Consider the following 23,983-nt stretch of genomic DNA (forward strand, 5'->3'; position numbering starts at 1 on the left):
AATGGCGTAAGGACTCCCCAGAACATCTTCAGGACTAATGTATTTTATATAAGCAGCTGTTTTCATGCAACCTCAGCTAGCTTTGTGCTGCTCTTTACAGGATTGGATGAGTGGTGTTGTCTTTGGCTGTGTGGGCTTAAATGTGTTTCTAATGTGTATGTCAAATAATTGCCTGTTAAACAGACTGCCAATCTGGCTGAAGCCAATGCTTCCGAAGAAGATAAAATAAAAGCTATGATGACACAGTCTGGCCATGAATATGATCCAATCAAGTAAGTGTTGACAATGTCAAATCTGTTCTTTGAAGATTATGGAATAATTGTAGAGATTTGTTTTAATGAGAAACACATGCACACTTTTTTTTTTCCCCCCCTTAAAAACCCAGTTACATGAAGAAACCCTTGGGTCCACCTCCACCATCCTACACTTGTTTTCGGTGTGGAAAACCTGGCCACTACATAAAGAACTGCCCAACAAATGGGGTAAGGTTGTGGGGAACTTTGGGTGTCACTTGGTTTTTTATATTTTTATCTTGGCAGTTATATAAAAAAAATACGTTAATTTTCATAATAAGAATAATTTCTCTCGGGGTGAAATACAGAAGTCTTATGATAATGTTGCAAAGCCTTTAAAAATTCAAGGGAAACAGAATTATAAATGTAAAATTTTTTTTCTAGGTCATAAGCATTAAATATGTTTCTAGGTCTTTGTGAACTTTCATATATATTCAGATATATTTCAGTATAACTTGAAAATTTTCTGGTTTTAGCCCTTTTTAATGACAATTCTCAAGGTTTTTTATAAAAAAAAGGTGACGTTTCTGATGACCTCCATCTTTTGAATGCTTATTTCAATGACACAAGTCTCTGGTTGAGCATTTGTGCCATTTCATGTTGGTCACTGGCTGTACATTCATGGGGTAGGACTTGCACCTTCATCTCCAGGTGGTGAATATCAGTTTCCCCAGGGACTTCCAGACAGGTTTGAGTTTGGGTCCCTTTTCTGAGTGGATGGTGAGCTGAGGGATATCTCACCTTTAGGGAACCTGAAGTTTAGCCAAAGGCTGCTGATGCCTTTGGAACACCCAGGCTATACTTAGGGAAATAAGTGTTTTAATTAAGCAACCCTTGCACCAGGTAAAAAGCGAGGATTAAACTTCTGCTGCTGAAAATAATCATTGAAATCTTATTTTAAACGGTGGCCTTCAAATGAGTGATGTCTGCATTTCTACTCTTGACAGGACAAAAATTTTGAGTCTGTGCCCAGAATTAAAAAGAGCACAGGGATTCCCAGGAGCTTCATGATGGAGGTTAAAGACCCCAACACAAAGGGGGCCATGCTGACCAACACCGGGAAATACGCCATCCCCACCATCGATGCGTAAGTGTGGGCTTCATCTCATGGCCAGGGGGGGAACAAGGGGACCCCTGTGGCACAGCCTGAGTGGCAGTGAAGCCAAGATGGACAGCATCTAATTATGGAGGAGGAAGTACTCTCGTTGCATCTTAACCTAAAAATCTGTGGTGCTTTCTGTTATTAAAATAGGATGTTCCAGGCTTTCACCCCACTTGATGTTGGGTAAATTTGTGATGTGATAGGAATTTTATTTCTGCAAAACATGGCAGTGTTTAGAAGTTGGCATCATTCTCTTTGAAAGCTCATTTTGTGTCTCGTATGTTTCAAAGACTTCTTTCAAAAATAAACAAATAGCTGTAGGACTGAGATTTCCTCCCCCTCTGGATTTTATTGATCTTAGATGTGAATCCGAGTGAAGTTTTCCTGCTGCTATAGAAAATACTGTGGTGTGCTGTTTTAAAAGGCACTTAGAGGCTGTAACACAGACTGGTTTAATGTGTAAAATACAATTACTCAGAAACTAATTTTATCCCGAGTCTGCAATTTATGTTTACCCTCTGGCAAAGAAGAGGTGGGATTTGTTTCACCTGAGTTATAGCTGTCAAACATTTTTCTAGTCTGAGCTAATTCAGTTATCCAATGAACGGGAGAGTTCTTTAGGAGGAAAATGGTTCCCCCCTCTTCAGGTGGTAGTGTGACTGTGGAAAAGTTGTTCAAACAAAATGCCTACATTTTAGAAGTCTAATGTGGAGTGAGAAGAATTCAATTTGTTATATTCCTCTGATAAAATCCAAAGCTGGGAAAAGTGGGATTTTTTTAATGCATCTTTTACTATTTTCATTTTCCTTCCCTACCCCCCTTCCAGGGAAGCTTATGCTATTGGAAAGAAGGAAAAGCCTCCCTTCTTACCAGAGGAACCGTCCTCCTCCTCAGAAGAAGATGATCCTATTCCAGATGAGTTGTTATGTCTGATTTGTAAAGATATAATGACTGATGCAGTTGTTATTCCCTGCTGTGGAAACAGTTACTGTGATGAATGTAAGTGCTAGTCCCATGTTTGTTAATTCCAAACATCAAATCTGATCTTCTGAAAGCAGAAACAGGAGATAACAAAATTCCTTTGTTTGTGCTTTATTTACTACTTAACTTCCTATTCAGGTATACTTGGTCTTCTCTTATAAAAGAAAAATGAAAAAGGACAGACAGCTTTTTTCCTTTCTCATATATCTACTTAAGTCCTCTTTACATGCAGGATGAGCATGAGGGAAGTGCATAATTGTGCAGGTGATGATGGTGTATGAGATACTGAGTGCATCTGGTTTGTCCACAGTCCTTTTCCTCACACAGAATGCCATAGGCAGCTCTGGTGAGTGGCAGTGGTCACCCACTGACAGGTAGCTGGGCATTTCATCCACATCCTTCTCCACTGGAGAGATGGTTAAAAACTCCAGAACTCAAACCTGCTGTTGTTCTTTTTTGTTTTATTCATTAACCTTGAGGTTGGTGACTTCTTACTGTACTAGATAGTGGAGCAAAGACAAGTGGAAACATCAAGACACAGCCAACCCCACATCTTTGAATGTTACAATTCTGGAATTACACAACTGTGTAATGACTTGCTGCAGACTGGAAATTGTACACACTGTTGAACATTTATAACTTCGTGCCTTCCATGTTCCCCCATTAGTCTTGTACATGTTTTTATAATTGATTAGAACCCAACAAACTTTCTTCCTTTGGCTAAAATCTATTTTGATTATTCTAATTATTCACAGGTATTAGAACTGCATTACTGGAGTCTGAGGAGCATACCTGCCCAACTTGTCATCAAACTGATGTTTCTCCTGATGCATTAATTGCCAACAAGTTCCTGCGGCAGGTAACGTGACTTTGACATCAACTGTTAAAAAAAGGCTATTTACAAAAAGCTGAAAAGGAAGAAAATATTAATTTAATCTCCTTAAGCAAAGCTGAATTGCATAAGGTTAAATTTACTTTTCAAACACGCTACTTTGGTGTTGTTACCAAAGCTTACAACTCTGTTTTGTAGAGACAATCCAGCAAATTCAGATCATGCTTCTCTTTTAACATGATTGCCTCAGTTTCAAATTCAGTCTTAATACCAAAATGCTTCACATACAGGTACTCTGAGTCACCAGTCATTAATATCAGTGTTTAATGTGATGTGTTCATATCTGTATGTTGATTTATGTAAGTGTTATCCTGTAAGATTTACAGGAATGCACAAGTCATTGTACTGTCTGGAGGGTTTTGTTCATGTATCTACTCAAGTTTCGTATTACCTTTTTACAAATGTGTTTTTTTACCTCCAGGCTGTGAATAACTTCAAAAATGAGACTGGCTACACAAAAAGGCTCCGTAAGCAGGTTCAGCAGCAACAGCAGCAGCAGCAGCAGCCACCACCTCCACCACCTCCACCACCTCCACCACCCCTCATGAGGCAAACAATAACACGCAACCTCCAGCCTCTACTCCGGCCAGCCCTTCCCAGACAGCAGGATCCCCTGATGATACCATTGGCTTCTCTGGCTTCTCGTTCTGCTTTGTCATCCCTGGGCCCTGGCCCAGGACCTGGGCTGCCAGTAAATCCCTCTTCTGTCCTTGTCTCTGATCTCCCTCCAGCAGTGTCCCTGTCTCTGCGGGAAAAGCCCGATGGGCCCTTCCGGTGAGTGACTCAGCACATCAGTGTCAGTTGAAAAGACACCAAATGCTGAAATCAATTTCTTCTTCTTGAGCTTCTCAGCTAGTGCTTTATGTATCATTCGTGGTGGTTCCAGATAGCTGTGGAAGTTCTGGGGTTTCATTTTACTTAGAATGGGGACACTTTGATAAGTTGGAAGTGTGCCTCATGCAAGAATTTCCTCATAAGTGTTTCTTGTTTGGTTCCCTTACCAGTTGTTCTCTACATGTTTACCCTGAAGGAAGAGCTTTGGTTTTTTCCCCAAGATTTTAAGTGGCTGACAATTCCTAAATAACCATTTAGTTATGTCAAACCTTCTTGTGTACAATAATTTCTCATTAGTAGTGAGGAAATAATCTTTTCATGAAAAGTGTCAAAGCAGGATTATAGGCAAAACTGGCCTGCTGTTTTCACATTACTTTCTTCTTCACTATTTCTGTCATCAATATTGTGATATTGTCTGAATCAAATGCAGTAGGACACAGTGTAGTCAGTGACACAGAATAAACATTGAAAAACAATAAATTTGAAGTGTTTAAAAACATGAAAGTCTTAAAATTGCAACCCCATCAAGGCATATGAAAATACATTGGAAACAGCGCTAGGTTTTGGGCTTATATCCTTTGAACTATGTGTCTTGGATGCCACTTCGTCCCAAAGCCTGTCAGTCTCAGCTGTATTGTTGAATCCAAAGGATCACAACCCAAAAGAACTCTTCAGACACCTCAGAACTAGCTCATAAACATTTCATGACAGAATTTCAGTACTTTTGAAATTTTCACATTTGTAAATCTCCTGAAGTTTGGTTTGGGTTTTTTTCTCTATTACAGTAGTCAGCCTTTTCTCCCCATGGATTTTATATTTCAAGTGGCACTTCAAAACAATGTTTGAATTATAAAACTTTGTGCTTTTTGTTGTAGTGATCCCGATGCTCTCTTACCCCCTGCTGCTCTCGTGTCTGCTGCTGAACTTTCTAAATCTTCCCCTCTGTCAATCACCAGTTTGTTGGAAGAGAAGGTAAATTTCATTTCAACTTGAGCAACATTCCCTGAATATTAGCAGAGTGTCTTTTCTAACTTTTTACTGTTTGCTTTTACTCCCAAGGGCTATCAGGTTCCTGTGCTGAGACAACCAGCATTACCGAGTCTTCTGGGCCCTCAAGGACAATCAATACCCACAACTGGTAAGTAACTAAAACTCTAGAATCTCTTCTGAGAAATTATCTATAGAGCCACTCACTGAATGTGTTTTTTTCTTTTTCTCTCCCCACTCTACAAGGTCATCCAATGAGAGCTGGTGCCATTCGCTCAGCAGGTGGCAGACCAGGCTGGGAGCTGTAAGTATTCTCTGAAATTCAATATATATTACTACTTGTAACCTGTTAAATAGGCTGGGACATGTAACTCATGTAAGAGCTGATTTCTAATGGCATAAGTACAGACAGTTGTGGACAGTACAAGTGGGAATTAATTTTTAGATGGCTTATAATTTAAATTAGCTTTAGCAAAGGGGATTGGTGCTTGCAGTAAGATTTTGCAGAAAATAAGGGTAGGTTGTCATTATAAAATCTTAAAAGATAAATCGAAACAAAAAACAGGATCCAGCCCACAAATAATGTAAAAATCTCAAATTCAGTAAGCAAGAAAATAACAATTCAGGGACAAGAACAGGCCAAAGACATCATCAGGAGGCAGCAACATAGGAAGTGTACATGGGAGAAGTGCAAGGAAGTTCTAGAGCAGATGAGCTGGTGTCTGTGCAGCTCTTGGGAGGTCAGAAGGGTGGAGCATGGAGTGTGCCAGGGAGTGAGAGAGGAGCAGTGGTCACTGGGCTGGTGTCAGTGTGGGCAGCCTGCAGCTGGAGTGACAAAGGTGAGAGTAGGGAAGGAACTGCTGGGGTGAGGACGTGGAAAACCAAGCATGAGGATCATGACAGGAGCATAGTCTCGAATGAACAGAAAGCAGGGAGAAAAGAAATGCTGGAGTTGAGAGCAAGAAGTGCTCAGCACTCTGATCAGCTTCGTTCTCTTTGCTGTTTCAAATCGGTGCCAAACAGTGACAGGTTTTTGGGTTTCTGTCCTGACAGTGCAAACCGCGGGCGCCCTCACAGTGACCGTGCCCAGAGGACTCAGGCCCCGTCTCTGCCTGCCTCAGCTCCCGTCTTTGTGCCTGTGCCTCCACCTCCCCTCTACCCTCCACCACCCCATGCACTTCCTCTTCCTCCGGGGGTGCCACCACCACAGTTTCCTCCTCAGTTTCCACCTGGTCAGCCTCCATCTGCTGGGTACCCTGTTCCCCCTCCTGGATACCCCCCAGCTCCTGCAAACATGTCATCAGCTTGGGTACCCGCAGCAGTACCAGCAGCTCACTCAAACACCATCCCAACGACCCAAGCACCTCCTTTATCTAGGGAGGAGTTTTACAGAGAGCAGCGGAGGCTCAAAGAGGAGTAAGTATTTGTCTCAGTGCAGTTGCCTTACTTTCCATTTCTCTGTTTGGTAGCATATCAGCCTGCAGTTACACTAAAGTGCATCTGACATAAGCAAAAATGACGTAGTGTTTTCCCACTATTATTTTTTCATTGTGGATAGTAACCGTGCAAAACTAAAAGAAGACAAATGTAATTCTAAAACTTGCCCTAAAACTTGTAGGAATTCTTAACTGTTTTTTGCTTAAATAGGATGTTGACCATTTGCATGCAGTATACATTTTCTCATATTGGCCATGTTTTGTTTCTTGATGTCTTTTTGTAATAAAGGTCAAACTATAATTGTAATAAAGGTCAAACTTATTTTAACAGGGAAAAGAAAAAGTCCAAACTTGATGAGTTTACAAATGATTTTGCTAAGGAATTGATGGAATATAAAAAGATTCAAAAGGAGCGTAGGCGTTCGTTTTCCAGGTAACTGCTTTACATGTCCGTAACGGAGAAGCAGATTGTCTAGAAGAATCAGGAGGAGTTCCACTCCACCTCTGTCATTAGAAGGATTGGATGATTCCAGGGATTAGCAGTGATAGCAGTGTCATATATAGGTCACTGGCTTAAATATGGCAGATTACAGTTGACTGATAGTTACCGTTCGCAGCAGTTGTTAAGGAGCAGGTGTCTGTTACTAAAGCTTCTCTTCAATGACATCCCTCACCTTCTGACAAGCCCTGAGGAGGCCAGAAAGTGAGGAGCTTTATTTGTTGGATTTTCTGTCTCTCCCTATTCCAATTGTGGCCATTGCCTCAAAGCACTTTGGAGGTGATATGTGAGAGAAATTGTCTTCATTCCTTCTTTTGTTTATCTCCTGTGGTTACACAAAAGATTTTAACCTGGACTGCAAGCTGCTGGTTTTTGCTTTTTTTTTTTTTTTTTTTTTTTTTTAATTTTAAACCCTAACAAAAATTGAATGAGATCAGACTTGTTCATAAAGAAGTCTTAACTGGTGAAGGACTTTGGGAGGAGAAGTGATGCCAGTGAGCACAGACAGAAAAATGTGAAATCCTACTTTCAAAAATATTGAAAGACAAACTTGTGAAGAAATAGCTGAGGGTAGCTCATGTTTTCTATCCCAAAAAGTCACTTGGGCAGGAGTCTGAGTAGCTGTTACTAATTCTATCAGTACCTTGCTGAGACTGGTGGCACTGAGCCCTAGTGCTAGCAGCTGAGTGTAGAAGCTCTTAAATGTGCTTTTCCTGAAATGCTGTCACTCTCCTTGATTAGAGATAGAGATGGGTGCACAGTTTTACCTGGACCATCAGGCTAGAAGTGTTGATTAAATAGTCCTCTGTGTGAGGTTGCAGTTACAGGTATTTTGCATTCAGTAGCAAAGTTAGATAGGCAGCACTGGCATTTTAAAGTTGAGCTTTACTGTCATTGGGCTAAATTGTGTTTGCTTGGTGGTTGGTACTGCACTGTAGCCCTCAAGACTTGCTCTTTTTGCATCTTATGCAACAGAAAGTGATGTGCACTGCATGTAGTTGTGGAGCAGTGAAAAAATGTCTGTGTTTGTGTACCAGTAGAGGCCAGTGCACACCACCTTACATCAGTCATAGCTCCTGGGTTAGAAGTGAGTGGAACCAGACTTACCCTTCCTGTGTGCATTTACACTAACAAAGCTGCAGCTGTTCTGTCTCTTAGCAGAAACTTTTACATGTCACCAGGTTCTTCAGTTTGCAGTAGCATTATGTCAGCAGCTGAAAGAAGCTTTGACATAAGCATATGGAGAGGAAAAATAATAAATAAATTAAAAAAAAACAACGAGAAATTTGGGAGGAAAAAAAGCTGGGGAGCGTGACTGTTCCGAATTAACTTCATTTATATTTTTGTTTGTTTGTTTTTCTTTCAAGGTCCAAGTCTCCCTATAGTGCATCATCTTATTCTAGAAGCTCCTATACCTACTCCAAGTCAAGATCAGGTTCCTCCCGCTCCCGCTCCTACTCCCGCTCCTTCAGCCGCTCCCATTCCCGCTCCTATTCCCGCTCACCTCCCTACCCCAGGAGAGGCAAAGCCAAGAGCCGCAGCTACCGCTCCCGCTCCCGCTCACACGGGTACCACCGCTCCCGCTCCAGGTCACCCCCGTACCGCCGCTACCACTCGCGCTCACGCTCCCCAGTGTTCCGGGGACAGTCTCCCACCAAACGGACTCTACCTCAAGGAGAGGGAGAACGGGAATACTTCAACAGGTTCCGAGAGGTCCCGCCCTACGACGTGAAAGCTTACTACGGCAGGTCTGTCGACTTCAGAGATCCCTTCGAAAAGGAGAGGTACAGAGAGTGGGAGAGGAACTACAGGGAATGGTACGAAAAGTTTTACAAGGGCTACGCCGTGGGTGCTCAGCCTCGGCCCCCCGTAGCCAGGGAGAACTTTTCCCCGGATAGGTTTGGTCCGCCCGGGACCAGACGAGAAAACTCACCCTATGCTCGGGGCCGCCGGGAGGAATATCCCGGAGGGCAAAGCCACAGGAATCGTAACGTAGCTGGAAATTATCCCGAGAAACAATCCGGGAGAGAGGGCCATGGCATCAAAGATCCCACGAAATCAAAAGAGAAGGAGGTGGAAAATCCACTGGGTGACGGCAAAGGCAATAAACATAAAAAACACAGGAAGAGGAGGAAAGGAGATGAGAATGAAGGATTTCCCAGTGCGGAGCTGTTGGAAGGTGCCAGAAAGCCCAGAGAGCCAGGCACGGCAGAAGATGTTAAAGCAGACTCTCTGTTCATGCTGCCAAGCAGAGATGATGCCACCCCGGTGAGAGACGAGCCCATGGAAGCAGATTCCATTTCTTTCAAACCAGTGTCAGAAAAGGAGAAAAAGGAGAAGGATAAGCCAAAAGCAAAGACTGACAAGACAAAGCGGAAAGCAGACGTGGCTGTTCCCCCTAAAAAAGACAGCACAGTAAAACCAGCAAAGGCCTCCCAGGAGAAGGCAGACACTGACCGTGAAAAATCCCCTCGAACAGAACCCCCTGTGAAAAAAGTGAAGGAGGAGTTGCCAAAAACAGAGAGTGCTAAAACATCTTCCTCTCAAAAGGATGAGAAGGCTCTTGGTACCCCACGGAAAGCTCACCCCAAAGTGGCAAAAGATCACCCAGAAACTAGACCAGCCAAGGAGGAAAAGGCAAAGAAAGAGCATCCAAAAGAAGCCAAGTCAGAGAAGCCCTCCAACAAAGAGGACAAGTCAAAGAAACCTACTGAAAAAAGCAAGCCTTCTGATACAAAACCCGAAAAAAGAAAAAGAAAAGCAGATGAAAAGGTTGATAAAGAACACGAAGCCACTTCCACAAAGGCCTCTAAACCAGAAACTGCTGAATCTAAAACATCACCGAAGGGAAAGACTGAGCCTGATGGTGAGAAAGGAGAACGAACTCCAGAGAAGGACAAATCTGGTTTACTTAACCCTGCAAAAAAGATTAAACTTAACCGAGAAACTGGTAAAAAGATTGTGAGTGGAGAAAACGTGCCACCTGCAAAAGAACATGTGGAGAAACCTGAGCCAAGCAGCAGCAAAGCTAAGCAAGAAAAAGCAAAGGGAAAAGTGAGAAGAAAAGTCACAGCAGCTGACGGGTCCAGTTCAACTCTTGTAGATTATACCAGGTACCTCATCATTTCCTTTTCCTATTTTTTGTCCTTCTCCCTCCCAAAAAACCACCCGTAAAATTCTTTATGGTGGCTGACAAAAGGAACAGCTAGATCAATGCTAAATGAGTGAATGATCTTTCCTGTTAAACTGCAGTTGAGTCAAAATCAAATATTGGTGAAGAAAACCATCCTAAAGCTGATGGGATTCATCCATTGCTGAGGTGTGTGACCCTTGCTTTGGGGGCTTTTTTCCCCCCTTTCTGATTCCTTACATGTTGAGTCTCTGAGGAGTCTCCTCTGTATCTTCCTCCAAACCCACCTTCCCCCAGAAGGCAGGGATAACAAACATGTCTGTGCCATGCAGCAGTTTGCCTTTTCAAGATGGCAGGGAGCTGGGCTGACCTACTTCTGTCAGGGAGAGGAACTGCACCTTGCAGAACTAGCAGCTTGGCTGTCAGGCTGTGGTCCTGATCTTAGCTCTGAGCACAGTGCTGTGTTGACACAGATACACTGCTTCCAGCTTTCTCTGCCACTTACCTTGGAGATCTGTATCCCATTGTATGGCATGTGAAAAAAAACAAAACAGTACCCAGTGTGGAGGTGTTAATACTTAGATTTCAGTGTCTAAAGAATCTAGACTAAGCAAGCACAACATTTAAGACGTTGCTGGAGACTTTAGATGGTGTCTTGATATTCTAAAAAGTGTTAAAAACTTTTTTGTTTCTCAAGGACACAAGGGCAAAACTTTGGTTATATGTACCTCTCCATAACTGCTTGGTTACATGTTGAATCAAGTGTATCTGATTTGTCTGCCATTGGTGGAAATAGGACATCAAGGAATTACCAGATCAGACAGTCACCAATCTGATAATCTAGTGTCTTGGTTAATTTAATGAATAGGAGCAGGATACTAAATTAATTGATTGCTCATAATCTTGGCTAGTGGACTCACCCTTTTTCTTGTCTGTTCCCTTAATCTGAACATCTTTTGAAAAATGCTGAGGATTTAGAATTGAAACAAAACCTATTCTACAAACTATGAAACCAGGTGGTGGTGGTGGTGGTGGTTACACCCTGACTCATGTTTGCTGTCTTTCCTCCTAGCACAAGTTCCACTGGAGGAAGCCCCATTAAAAAGACTGAAGAAAAGACAGATACAAAACGAACGGTCATTAAGACCCTGGAGGAGTACAATAATGATATAACAGCCCCTGCTGAAGATGTCATTATTATGATCCAGGTTCCTCAGTCAAAGTGGGATAAAGATGACTTTGAGTCTGAAGAGGAAGACATTAAAACTCCCCAGGTACCTCCAACTGTAGGAAAACCTGCCAGTGTTATCAAAAATGTCAGTGCTAAGGCACCAAACCCCGTAAAACACACTGAAAAAGAGGTGGAGCCTTTGGAGAAAACACTGAAAACCACAAAAGAGTCAAGTTATGAAAGCTCTCAGCATGACACAAAAAGTTCAAAAAGTTCTCTGTCAAATGAGAAAGGAAAAACCAAAGACCGTGATCATTCTCTGTTAGACAAGGACACTTCTGAGAAGAGGAAGAGCAGTGCTCAGCCGGAAAAGGACCACTTGGAACGTGGAACTGAGCAAGGAAATGGAAAAAATACTTCCCAATCTTCCAAAGAAAGCAGGTCTGAGAAACATGATACTGGCCGTGGATCCACAGCTAAAGACTTCACTCCTAACAGAGACAAAAAATCTGACCACGATGGCACCAGAGAGCATTCTAGTTCCAAGCGTAGAGAGGAAAAGAGTGAAGCAGCCAGGAGGAAAGATTCCCCTTCTCGAAACAGGGAATCTGCATCAGTCCAGAAGAGCAAGCCCAGGGAGGAGCGAGCAGAGCCATCCAAAAAGGGAGCTGGAGATGCCAAAAGGAGCAGCTACAGCCCCCCACGGGAGAGAAAGCAGGCAGAGCACAAAGCTGCCCACGAGGCCAAGCGTACCTCGGAGGAGCACAAACCTCTGGATAAAAATGCAGGAAAAGAGAAAGAAAAAGAGAAAGAGAAAGAAAAAGAGAAAGAGAAAGAAAAAGAGAAAGAGAAAGAGAAAGAAAAAGAAAAGGAGAAAGAAAAAGAGAAAGACAAGCCTGTGCCAGAAGTAAAGAGCATTAAAGAGAAAGAGCCAACTGTTAGCAAACCACCACCTTTGAAACCAGAATCCCCAGAGGTAAAAGCTGAGAAGGAGAACGGGGCTGATAAGAGTGTGGCCAAGGCCAAGGCTCAGCTCAGCAGCGCCTCCCGCCTCTCCTCGGACCTGACACGAGAGACTGATGAGGCTGCATTTGTACCAGACTACAACGAGAGTGACAGTGAGAGTAATGTGTCTGCAAAAGAGGAGGAAGCTGCGGGGAAAAACCCCAAGGAAGTGAAAGAGAAGCCCCTTGGTGATAAGGTGAAGGAGGAAGGGGCAGCCCCAGCTGCGGAGGAGCAGCCTGAAGCCAGCAGGAGTCAGAGTCAGAGCAGCCCCAGCGTCAGCCGCAGCCGGAGCCAGAGCCCCTCTGAGAGTCAGACTCGAAGCCACAGCAGCAGTGCCAGCTCAGGAGAGAGTCAAGACAGCAAGAAAAAGAAAAAGAAAAAGGAGAAGAAGAAGCACAAGAAGCATAAGAAACACAAGAAGCATAAGAAACACGTGGGAACCGAAACGGAATTGGAAAAGAGCCAAAAACACAAACACAAGAAGAAAAAATCAAAGAAGAGCAAAGATAAAGAGAAAGATGACCAAAAAGTGAAATCTGTCACCACATGAAATGACAGATGATTAAAAAATGACTTAATTCCTAAGTCATCTGTATTAAATTTTGTTAAAATGTAAACGAATTCAAGCGTTGTAAATAATGAAATGGAAGACCCTGTGCTGCACTTAAAATATTGCTGCTTGATTATTTGATTTTTACATCAGAGCTTTATAAAAGTGAACATTTTGTACAGAATTGTGAGTTGTGACCATGTAACATGAAAGGTTTTGCTGGGGCATCTTATTTTTAACCACCATTAATTAGTTTGGGTGGAGTCTACTGTACTGTGAAAATTTTCACATTTGGATTTTTTTTTTAATTGCCTGGCAGAAGAAGCTGGTATCAGTTATAAAATATCAGCAGAATGATTTGCAGAATACATTACAGCCCTGTTATGTCACTTTTTGATTACAATAAAAGGTTTTCAGTAAACTATCCGGTGTGATGAGTTGCAGTGATAGCTGAACACGGCAGAAAAAAGAGTGATGGAAAAAATGTATGAACAATAATGTACCAGTAATGGATTTTGAGAAGACTGGTGGGACTCTGCATCTTGCAAACTGATGCAATGTGGGGAGGTGCTGGCCCGAGGTGTGCTTTGCTTGTGTGCCAAGTGGAATGTGGCCCCAAAAATACAGGTGCTGTCCCACCTCAGCGTGGCTCTGGTTTGCTTAGAAAGCTGTTGTCATTGCCAACAAACATTTACACATGCTCTGAGTGCCCTGTAATCTGTGATGCTGGTGTCCAAGTGTCAGGGTTTAACACTGGCCTGGCAATTAAACCAAGTAACAGCTGCTCTGTTAATCTCTCTCTGCTCCCTGATAAAGAAAGGAGAGAGAATAAGGGAGAGAGACTGATGGGTTGGAAACTAAACTACACAACTTTAATGAAACAATGATAAATAGGAAAAATTGCTAAATATCTACAAATATACAGGAAAATTGATCCCAGTAACTCTCACGTCACCACCGAGGCTGCAGGGCAGCCCTGGGAAAGTCCAGGCTGGAATCCTGGGCTCAGCAGCAGTTGGGAGCTGGAGGCAGGAACACACAGATATGGGCTGGGATGGATCAGGAGCACAGGCAGATAATGGATGGAATCCTCCCAGTGTGCCAAAGGAAACAGGGAACAGGTGAAGGAAGGGAAGCAGGAAGGGCAGGAAGCCTCTTGTGATACCTCAAGTTTATCCTGAGTATGAGGTGTATGGGATGGAATGCTCTGTTTGATCAATTCTGGCATCTCTCTTGTCCCTTCCTCCCCAAAGGAGGCTGCAAGTGGGACCTCTTTATTCCTTCTGGAGGGTAAAATGTTCCTCAGAGCTGAGCAGTGTCCTTGGCTCTGCACACCAGGCTCTGGCTGTAACTACAAACATCAGTGTTATCAGTCCTAGAAGCAGACACTGACTGAGAAACTTGCTGTTAATTTCAGCAAGTGCAGCTCCTGACAAGAGACTGAGCTGAAAGCAAAAGTACAAGACAGAAAATTCCCTTTATCCTGGCCCAAACCAGGACACCAAGCTGTTTGTGTTTTTTAAGTAGAAGTTTTATTATTAGGAGTATTTTCATCCAGTGGTGCCATGCGATCCAGAGTTTAACCCATCCACTAAATGGGGGGTTAAGCAGAGGGGTTTGGCAGAAGAGGAAAGCCCACTGGGAAAGCAGACTTCTGGTCTCAGAACCAACAGGAAAGATACAAAATGTACATTCAGTAATCAGCTTGATCATTTTAAGATGTAACTATTTTTTCTTTTTTTTTCTTTAAAAAAAGGGTGGCAGTGGTGGGTGTTCAGCTGTCTGGTTGTGCAGTTAAGGGTATCACCTCCTGGTGGGGATTGATCTCAGCAGTGGAAGCTCTTGACTTTTTGGCTTTTGCCCAAGACGTTCTTCTTGAAAGCACTATAAATTCAAGCAGCATTTTGGGGGCTTCCTGCTGACAGAGACTTTAGTTCAGAAAGTGTCACTGTAGGTCCTGTTCCAGGGGATTCAGCAGCAGAGAAATGGTGAAATAATACATCTTGCTTTGTGACTGTCCCCTGTCACTGGGTTAGAGGCTGAGCATCCTATCCCATGCCCCTGATGGGCAGCACAAACGCCAGCACAAACCAGAACTGGTACTGGTTCCACTTCCAGGTGTTTGTCCCTTTTCATGCCAAGGTGTTCTGGGTGGATTTCAGGTGTTTTCTGCCAAAGATACTGTGAGCTCAGCCATCCACTCAGCAAGAGTCCTGCAGGAATCTGATGCTTGTGGAGCTGCTCTGCCTGCTGGGGCTGGCCATGGGGCTGGCCATGGGGCAGCTGGGGGGCACAGGGGGTACCAGGTGTCCTGGTGGCTGGTGGGAGGTCACCTCCTGGGGGGCTCCAGCCCAGCACAGGGGGAGGGAGGCAGCTGCTGCCTCCACCTTCAGCTGATGGGTCAGGAGGAGAAAGCAAAGGCAGCCCAAGGTTGAAGGAGGCAATACCTCAGAATGAGACTAATTAAAAGGAAGCGCTAATCAAGGCCTGGAGCTTTCAGGAGTCCCGCTGGGCTGGGGGATGCTGGGGGGATGCACTGTCCGGGGAAGGAGGTTCCTTAATAAAACAGGGAGAGAGCAGCGCTGGGTGCGGGGTGGGAGGGAGAGAGGGACTCAGAGAAATGGGCTGAGGGGTGGGAGGACAGATTGAGCTCCTCCTCCTCCTGTGCCCAGATGAGGAGCCCGGGGCTTGCAGAGGAATCTGAGCTCCAACTGGGAAGGCACCAAGGGATGGAGGACACGGTGGTCCTGGGGCAAAGCTCTGGTCCCAGCCCTGCAGGGAGGGCTGGTGGGGACACAGCAGCTCTGATCCCTCCTCCTGGCTCCTCTGGGGTGCAGACTCACGGGACCTGTTTGCCACATCGCTGTGACACACCAGAGGTGGGAGCAGCAGCTCTGGTGAAACGTTCTGCTGGTGTCCCCTGCAGTCAGCGCTCCGAGCTGGGAGAACTCTCTGGAACAAGTTAGTGATTTTGAACCCAACTGAAAAGCTGCCAACAGTTCTGTATTTGGGAAATGTTAGGGCTTTTTCCATTTCCTGTTTAATTTCCAAGTTATTTAACCCCTCTTCCATCGTGTCAACGGTGTGGAGGTTTGCAGGATTCCTCAGACACAGAAGTCTGCAGCTTTGTGAAGCTGCCCTGGGGCAGAGACAGCCCCTGAGATGATGATGCTTGTGGAGTCTGTGTCTGTAAGATCCTCATCTTTTTTCTCTAAGTCTTGCTTTACAAATTATTTAATCGAGAGTTTTGTTGCAATTTACATTTCAATTGCAATCTAAGTCAATACTTAAGATTGTTTTTACAGACCTGGAAAAATAGTGCTGAGCTAAGATTTAGTTGTTTCGGGCGTTCTTTAATATTTTTGTAGCCCCGTTTTTAGCAACAATATTGATTTAAATGTTCTGTGAAAATGTCAGAGAATCAAGTATATGAAAAACAGGAGGGACAGCTCAGACTTTCCCATTCCCACCCTGCCCTGAGAGGGGTAGCTGTTGCATCCATGCTAGCCTTTACCTTCAGCAGGGACGTGCTCTTCACTTCCAATTGGGAATTTCACATCTTATTTTCTATTTCCCATAACTATTCCTATTGTCCAGACCTTTCATTCTCTGCCTGCAACACCCATCAGCATGCTCAAGGTGCTGGGAAATGAAATCTGATAGGAAACACTTCCTGCAGATAAGGCTCTTCCTTATCTCTGAGGTTTTTTCCTGCTGCAGACTGAAGGAGTTCTGACACCTGGCAGTGCATTTATCTTCATCTCTGGAAAACCTACGGTGTCTGCAGGTGGATTTCTCTCTGGATGCCAAAGAGGGGCATCCTCCTTATCTGTCTCTCCTTAGTTTTTGACACCACTCATGCTGAATACATCAATTACAGTTATTTAAAGCACTGGGAGGTTTCTGCTTGAGACATTTCAGCCTCTGAGGTTTTTGCAGGACTAAAGCTGGTCAGGAGGGTCTGCTGGTGCTGCCAAGGCCACACTGATGGGCACAGAGCTAATGTCAGCAGGTAGAGGAAGTTTCTTGGGTGTAATACCTTTCATTTAGCCTCCCTAGTGTATAATCCTGGAGTCAATTTCAATTAAAGTGAGATGTTTTGACGCACAGCCTTGCTGTAATTCCTTTCTGTGCAGAATATGCTGTAAGGTGATAAAGCACAAGCTCAGGCACAGTAACACCAGCACAGGAGCTTCTCCGGGGGGACTAGTTTATAAAATAACCAACTTGGGTTTGTCCAGAATCTACCCTCTTGGCCTTCTTTTGCTCAGTATTTGGTAGCTCTCCAAGCATTTTGCAGGAGGATTTTCCATCCACGTTTTACCTCTGTGTGTGTTTGTGTGCTCAGGCCTGGGCTTTTGTCACCCTTTGGGGAGTGAAATGGTTGTTTGGGATGGAGGAGCCAGGGCTTCTTGCCAAGGCTGCCTAATTAAGATTAAGTATATGCAGATTCCCCTTGCTTTCAGCTAATGACAGCTGCAAACAATTATTTGTGGTGCTTGCTGGCTGTGGGTTGGTAAAGGCAGGGACTGAAGGGATCTGGGCTTTTCAGGGTGCCCACGGGGGTGGTCTGGGGTCTGGTGGCTGCAGGGGGCTCAGCCCAGCAGCCCCCAGTGAGCCCAGTGCTGACCTCCCTGTGCTGGGAGCTGGGCTGGGGTGGGCTGACAGGCAGGGAGAGGCAGAGAGCCCTGGTCTGTCCCATCCTGTCCCTCCCAGCCCCATCCCCTGGCCACTCAGCCCCAAGCCCAGTCCCTGCTTCCCTGCCAGCAGCCCAGGCAAAGGCTCAGACACGTCTGAGAATATTTTGGAGCGTTCCTGGTTTTAATTAGATTTACTTGATTATTATTTACTTCGAGTGAAGTAACTGTTATGTTTAAATAACACTGCATGTGCCAAAATGCTGTCACAGAGCACTTCCCCTTTAGGAGCCCTCAAACACGGGCACCTTTCCAGCCTCCTGGAGCATCCTCGTTCCTGCTCCTTCCCCAGCTTGGAGCACAGAGAGGGTGAAGTGGGAGCTGCTTCCAAACAAACCTTCAGTGTTTCTTCTCGGAGCCAGGCAGGGCTGGTGATCACCCTTGTGATTGTCCTGCAGCTGGGCAGACGCTGGTGTGCCCTAAGGAGTTTGTGAGGGGAGCATCTGTGAACACAGGCAGGGCCGTGGCTGGACTGGTGGGAAGAAAGCTGGATGCCAAGGGATGAAAAGCAGACAGCATTTCGTTACAGACAGCAACGAGAACAGGAGTTGTACTGAGTTCTGAGCAGACAAATTTTCACTTCAAATCCTAGCATGGGCTTGACTTTCATTCCGATTATTTTTATTTTATTGCTGTTGTTGTTTTCTTTCTTGTTCCTCTTCCCTTTAAATCACAGCTAAACACCATCTAAGTTCTCCTTGGAGCTTGGACCCAGCAGCTCTCAGCCACTGGGACTCCCCACCTGCTGCGGTTCCGGATGGAACCAGGGAGGTAACGTTCCATGGGACGTGGTAACTGGGGGAGCGGAATGCATCCCATGATCCCCCCCCTCATGTTGCCCCTTGGACCATTTTTCCCCAGCTCTGCAGCCTTGGGGCACTCCCAGCATGGCAGAGTCACAGCCCTGTCCCTCCCAGCACGTGTGAGGGACTTTTGTACCCAGTACCACGAGTTCTCTACCGTTTGCTTTCCTTATTTGGTATTTCTTTAATAATTAGTGGCAGATTTTGTACTTATGTTTGCAATTATCTAAATGCCTCTGGGACATGTTCTGCCAGATAATTGAATCTCCTTGGTATGTGACTGTGAGGATGTTGTTAGTGAGCAGGGGCTGGAGCTGAGGAACCTTCCGCTGGCTTTTGGTGTCACTTTAAGACAAATCGGGCTTTTTCAGTTTAAAACTGCTGATGGAAACAAAGCATTTTGCTTTCCTGTCCTCAGCAAAACCTCTGCCGTAAGCCTGTATGGGAGAGGGGAATACATTATTATCAGTAATTAACTGAATGTAGGTTTTAATTGTGTGCAGCAGTTCCTTCCTGGGCTGCAGCAAACACTGTGCCCAGTTTGGAGCAGGGTAGGGACAGGTGGGGAGTTCACCCTTCACCTTCCACTTTTTTAGGGAGTAACACTGCAATTTAAAGTGCTGAGCAAGGAAAAGGAAACCTCCAGTCTCAAATGCTGTCCTTGAGAGTAAGTGCAGAACTGTTTGGGTTCTAAACACCTCTAGTTCAGGATGATTTGGTGGCATCCCTCCCACCAGCATCACTGTTTCTCGCAGGGCCTGGACTGGCAGGGACTCAACAGTTGTCTGGGTGCCCAGTGCTGCCTGGGTGTGACCTGAGCCCATCCTCATCCCCAGCTGCTTGGAGCAGAGCCCGATACCCAAAAGTCCTCAGGGTCAGCCAGGATGACTTCCCCCCCGTGGTGGTCCCGTGGCCACGGCCCGTGGGGAGGGGGAGGCTAAGGCACCCGTGTGTGCACGGTGGGGGTGAGAGCTGGGACCCCACCCCCCCAGGGCACAACACCCATGGGAATGGCTGCAGAGTCGTCCGAGCATCCGTGTGTCCCGCAGCCTCGAGAGGCATCCACACTTGGTGTCCTGCCCCACGCGGGGTTCTCCCCACCCAGCCGTGTCCCCCCCCGCACCAAGCAGTTCATTAATAGCTGTGGATGGCGGCCGCTGCTCGGCGCTCGGCAGCTCCGGGAGGCAGCGCGTTCCTCCTGGGTCTCCAGGGATCTGGTGGCGTATTGCCCAGATGGCACCGGTCCGCGTCTCAAGGACATAACTCGGTGCCTCCGGCTGGGAGCGGCGGCTCTGGAATGACAGATGAGACCCGGGCGCTCCTTTATCTCTGCCGAGCGGGAAGAAAAGCTCCTGGAGATGCCGGGTCCTTGGCCGGCCGCTCCCCTTTGCCTCCTCGGATGAGTTGGTGCCGGGGCAGTGCCAGCCCAGCACGTGGGGTCCTCCTCGGTTCCGTCCCTCCCGACGGCACAGCAGGTAGGTGACACGTCCCCACTGTGTCCCTGTCACCGTGTGCCCGTTGTGCCCTGCTCTGCTGCACACCACATGCCCTGGACACCTTCACTCCCTTGGAACAGAGCTGGCCCTGGTGCTGGAAGGCATCGGCCCTGACCATCCTGCTGCTGGCCCCGTGCTGCCATGTCCCTGTGCTGCCATGTCCCCATGATGCATTGTCCCCGTGATGCATTGTCCCCGTGGTGCCATGCCCTGGTGATGCTGTGGCTCTAGAGCAGGAGGCCAGGGGATGGTGCTGGCTGTTGGCAGAGCAGTCAGGAGTTTTCTCCATGCACTGGAGCCAGTGGGGAGATGACAACATGGGGACAGGAGCAGCCTGATCCTAAGATCAGCTAAGATCCTAATGATCAGCTCTGGAGTGGGAGATGTGGCCTCAGGTCACCTGTTCAGTGACACTGGTGTCTCGGGGAGGGACCCATCAGACAATGAGTGACAGCTCTGATCATTTGCAGGGCTGGCCCTCAGGCACCAGGAGCTGGGGGTTGCCCAATCACAGGGGTGTTTTCCACCCCTTTTGGACGTCCCAGAGCAAATCAGTGCTGGCAGCTCAAAGGCCCCCTGATCCCAGGGAATGCCAGTGAGTGCCCAGTATGGCCCCGGCACACGCCGGGTTCCTCAACACCCCCTCGTGGTTAGCAAGGCCCCACTGTGCTGCTGCTGGGGGCAGAGGCCTCGAGTGCAGCTGATCCAATAAGACAAGAAAATTGGGTTCGGTTTTATCTTTTTTATTTTTTCCCCTCTTTCCTCTGGTGAGGGAGCCAACCCAGCGCTCCCTCCCTGCCGTTCGTTCAGGGTTGGCACAGCTGCAGATCCCGCTCCCGGCACTGCCGTGTGCCGGGAATGCCAAGGACTGCAGCACCTGTTTGTCCTGGATGCAAAATAATTAATGCTTTGGGGGAATCGAGTGAATTACTCTGGAGCTGTTGCCCAATTAGTTGAACTAATTGTGAATTAAGGAGAGCTTCCAGGGTCCCAGCGTCCCGGCTGCGCCCCGGCAGCTGCAATGTCCCCGCTGCAGAATCCTCCCTGCAGGGCTGAGGTTGCTGTTTGGGCTGGACAGTTTGGTTTGTCCTTATTGATGGGTCTGATCCGTGTTTCTGGGTACAAGCAGAACAAGATCTTTAATTCCCTCCCATGGGTGTGGTGGGTTTGTAACTGGGTCTTTTCGCCATATCCCATCACAATTGTTGCCACCGCTGCCGATCGCAGGCGGTCCGGGTGGGGATGTTGGGCCCTCACTGAGTGGTTTTGCAGATGACACTAAGCTGGGGAGAAGTGTGGATCAGCTGGAAGGCAGGACGGCTCTGCAGAGGGACCTGGACAGACTGGAGAGTTGGGCTGATTCCAACGGGATGACATTCAACAAGGCCAAGTGCCGGGTCCTGCACTTTGGCCACAACAACCCCATGGGGAGCTCCAGCCTGGGCACAGAGTGGCAGAAAGGGACCTGGGAGTCTGGATTGCCAGGAAGCTGAACAGGAGCCAGCAGTGTGCCCAGGTGGCCAAGAAGGCCAATGGCATCCTGGGCTGGCTCAGAAACAGCGTGGCCAGCAGGTCCAAGGAAGGGATTCTGCCCCTGTGCTCAGCCCTGGTGAGGCCACAGCTTGAGTCCTGTGTCCAGTTCTGGGCCCCTCAGCTCAGGAAGGAGATTGAGGTGCTGGAGCAGGTCCAGAGAAGAGCAAGGAGGCTGTGAAGGGATCCAGCACAGATCCTGTGAGGAGAGCCTGAGGGAGCTGGAGGTGTTCAGGCTGGAGAAGAGGAGGCTCAGGGGAGACCTCATCACTCTCTGCAACTCCCTGAAAGGAGGTTGGAGCCAGGGGGGGGTTGGGCTCTTTTCCCAGGCAACTCTCAGCAAGACAAGAGGGCAGGGTCTCAAGTTGTGCCAGGGGAGGTTTAGGTTGGAGATTAGAAAGAATTTCTTTCTGGAGAGGGTGATCAGGCATTGGAATGGGCTGCCCAGGGAAGTAGTGGATTCTCCGTGTCTGGAGATCTTTCCAAAGAGCCTGGATGTGGCACTGAGTGCCATGGGCTGGGAACCACGGGGGGAGTGGATCAAGGGTTGGACTTGATCTCTGAGGTCCCTTCCAACCCAGACTATTCTATGATTCTATGATGCTCCCCCCCCTGACAGATTCCAGCTCGGTGGAGCCGCCAAGGAGGGAATAACGGCAGAGGAGGCGTCAGGGAGGTGATTAACAAAGGCTGCGATGCAAATGACGCTGGCACGGCGCCAGGATAGCGGGAGCTCATTGGGGACGGTGTGTTAAATATTTATCGAAATGTTGGCATTTCGTTCCCATCTCTCCACTCTCCCGCTTCCCCATCTTTCCTCTACCCCTTCCCCATCTTTCCTCTCCCCCCCCCCCGCCCTCCCGAAATTATTTAGTACTAAAGGTTAGAGGCCTACTTCAAAAATTAATTATTTCATTAGTGCGTTATAAATTAGATTTGGTTGGTTGGTTGGTTTTTGCAACTAAGTTGTTTGGGTGTTTTTAGGGTCGAGGCAAAAAAAAAAAAAAAAGGGTGGTGGTGGCACTTCATGGGGTTTGCTCCTCACGTGAACCCTGCCCCCCTCACACGATGGTGCCGACCGATGCTGCCGGCAGCATGGGATCCTAAATATCCTTTAAAAGGAGCCTTGGCACATCTGGGACCTCTGGCTCTCCCCCAGGAGGTGCCGTGGGGGAGCGGGGACTGAATCCCTCCTGCTGGAGCCGGGGTGCCGGCATCGCGCAGCCCCGGGCTGGAAGGGGCCGGAGGGAGCCGGAGGATGGGTGGGTGGCAGCCACCCAGCGTTGGGATGCGGTTCCATCAGGATGCAGGTCCATAAGGATGCGGGTCCATGGCCATCTCCTTGGAGACAATGTGAAAGCAGAGCTGGGTGTGGGTGTCTGGCGGGTCCGGGGAAGGTGCCTGGGGGGTGCTGAGGAATTCCTGCCCCGCTCCGGCCTTTGTTCCCGGGCATTGTCACAGGGAGACGGGAAGGAGCTGACTCGGGTGATGGGGTGGGGTGGACCCTGTGCCAAGCCCAGAGCACGGACCGAACCATGCCGCAGCACCCGCCGGGGTTTTCAGCATCAGTTAAAATTTTTTAAATATTTTTCGTTTGTCCTTGAGCTCATGATCCGCAAAAGCTCTTTTGAGCTGGCAGGGAATATGAATTCCGGTGTGCGATTGTCACTGCAGTCATCCCCTATTTAACACTCAGGGCACTCCCGGCCATCTCCAGCCCCTTTGTGCCGCTGAAGGGAACCATATGTTCCCGAGACATCTTTAAAGATGCTTGCAGAAACAACAAAAAGAGGGATTTCTGTGCGCTGCTGAATGCGGCTGCCAATCACGCCGCGTCCCTCGCCGGGTCCCTTGTGGGTGCGAGGCGGCGGCTCCGGTAAATCCGGGCCGGTGTTTGTAGTCGGGATTTGCCGTCTGGGGGAATGAGCTGCAAAAGATTTAATGGGCACGAGTGTCCGCCCTGCCCCTTTCTCACGTTTCTGGCTCTCCCCAGCCCAACTCTCTCTCTTTTTCTTTTTTTTTTTTTTTTTTTAATTAATTAATTAATTTATTGTTTTATAATTCGAGCACCAGGAAGTTGCTGCTGCCGCGGCCTCCTTGCTTGAGAATAATTTTTCTCTGCTGCTCGAACAGATTTTTTAATTTTCTTTTTCCTTTTGGCTTGCAGCCAGCTGTCCCCGTGAAGCAATTAAACAAACAAACAAACAAACCAGTGACCCGGGCCCTGCCGCGCCGTCCCCCGGCTCATTTCCCCAGCTCCCCCAGTGGCGTTTTGCTCTCAGACCCTATATTTTTACTCCGTTTAATTGGCTCAGTAATAGTTTCGTGGCAATCAGTTCTGCTCCCATCAAAACGCGCTCGTGTGAGCCTTCCCCTGGGGCACAAAGCAGATCAGGAAGGAGGAAAATTGATTCCTGGCCGTCCCCCGGGGTCTGTCTGCCGGCACCGGGGCTGTGACCCTCTGCCAGGACCGATGGTTTTGGTGACATGGCCCCTCCTGTCAGTGCCCCCCCGGCAGCTCCTTGTCCCCCGCAGGGTCTGAGGAGCCCCCGGGACAGGCGCAGCTCCATGTGCATC

General features: G+C 47.3%; 1 protein-coding gene across 5 annotated transcripts in view; it reads left to right on the top strand.

Moving 5' to 3' along the window:
- Positions 1–13,304, top strand: part of RBBP6 (RB binding protein 6, ubiquitin ligase) — a 28,342-nt gene extending 15,038 nt beyond the window's left edge. For 4 of the 5 annotated variants that reach the window (XM_030459493.1, XM_030459494.1, XM_030459495.1 and 1 more), the window contains 13 exons: positions 184–272; positions 386–482; positions 1,241–1,380; positions 2,222–2,394; positions 3,132–3,235; positions 3,690–4,042; positions 4,978–5,074; positions 5,162–5,240; positions 5,336–5,393; positions 6,143–6,505; positions 6,857–6,958; positions 8,392–10,137; positions 11,227–13,304. In XM_030459493.1, the coding sequence (XP_030315353.1) occupies positions 184–272; positions 386–482; positions 1,241–1,380; positions 2,222–2,394; positions 3,132–3,235; positions 3,690–4,042; positions 4,978–5,074; positions 5,162–5,240; positions 5,336–5,393; positions 6,143–6,505; positions 6,857–6,958; positions 8,392–10,137; positions 11,227–12,880 (5,055 nt within the window). In that variant the 3' untranslated portion in view covers positions 12,881–13,304. The remainder of the gene's footprint in view (positions 1–183; positions 273–385; positions 483–1,240; positions 1,381–2,221; positions 2,395–3,131; positions 3,236–3,689; positions 4,043–4,977; positions 5,075–5,161; positions 5,241–5,335; positions 5,394–6,142; positions 6,506–6,856; positions 6,959–8,391; positions 10,138–11,226) is intronic. The other variant, XM_030459497.1, reaches the window with a different exon arrangement.
- Positions 13,305–23,983: the final 10,679 nt, after the last annotated feature.

This window comes from Calypte anna, chromosome 14 (assembly GCF_003957555.1).
Source record: "Calypte anna isolate BGI_N300 chromosome 14, bCalAnn1_v1.p, whole genome shotgun sequence".
NCBI lineage: Eukaryota > Metazoa > Chordata > Aves > Apodiformes > Trochilidae > Calypte > Calypte anna.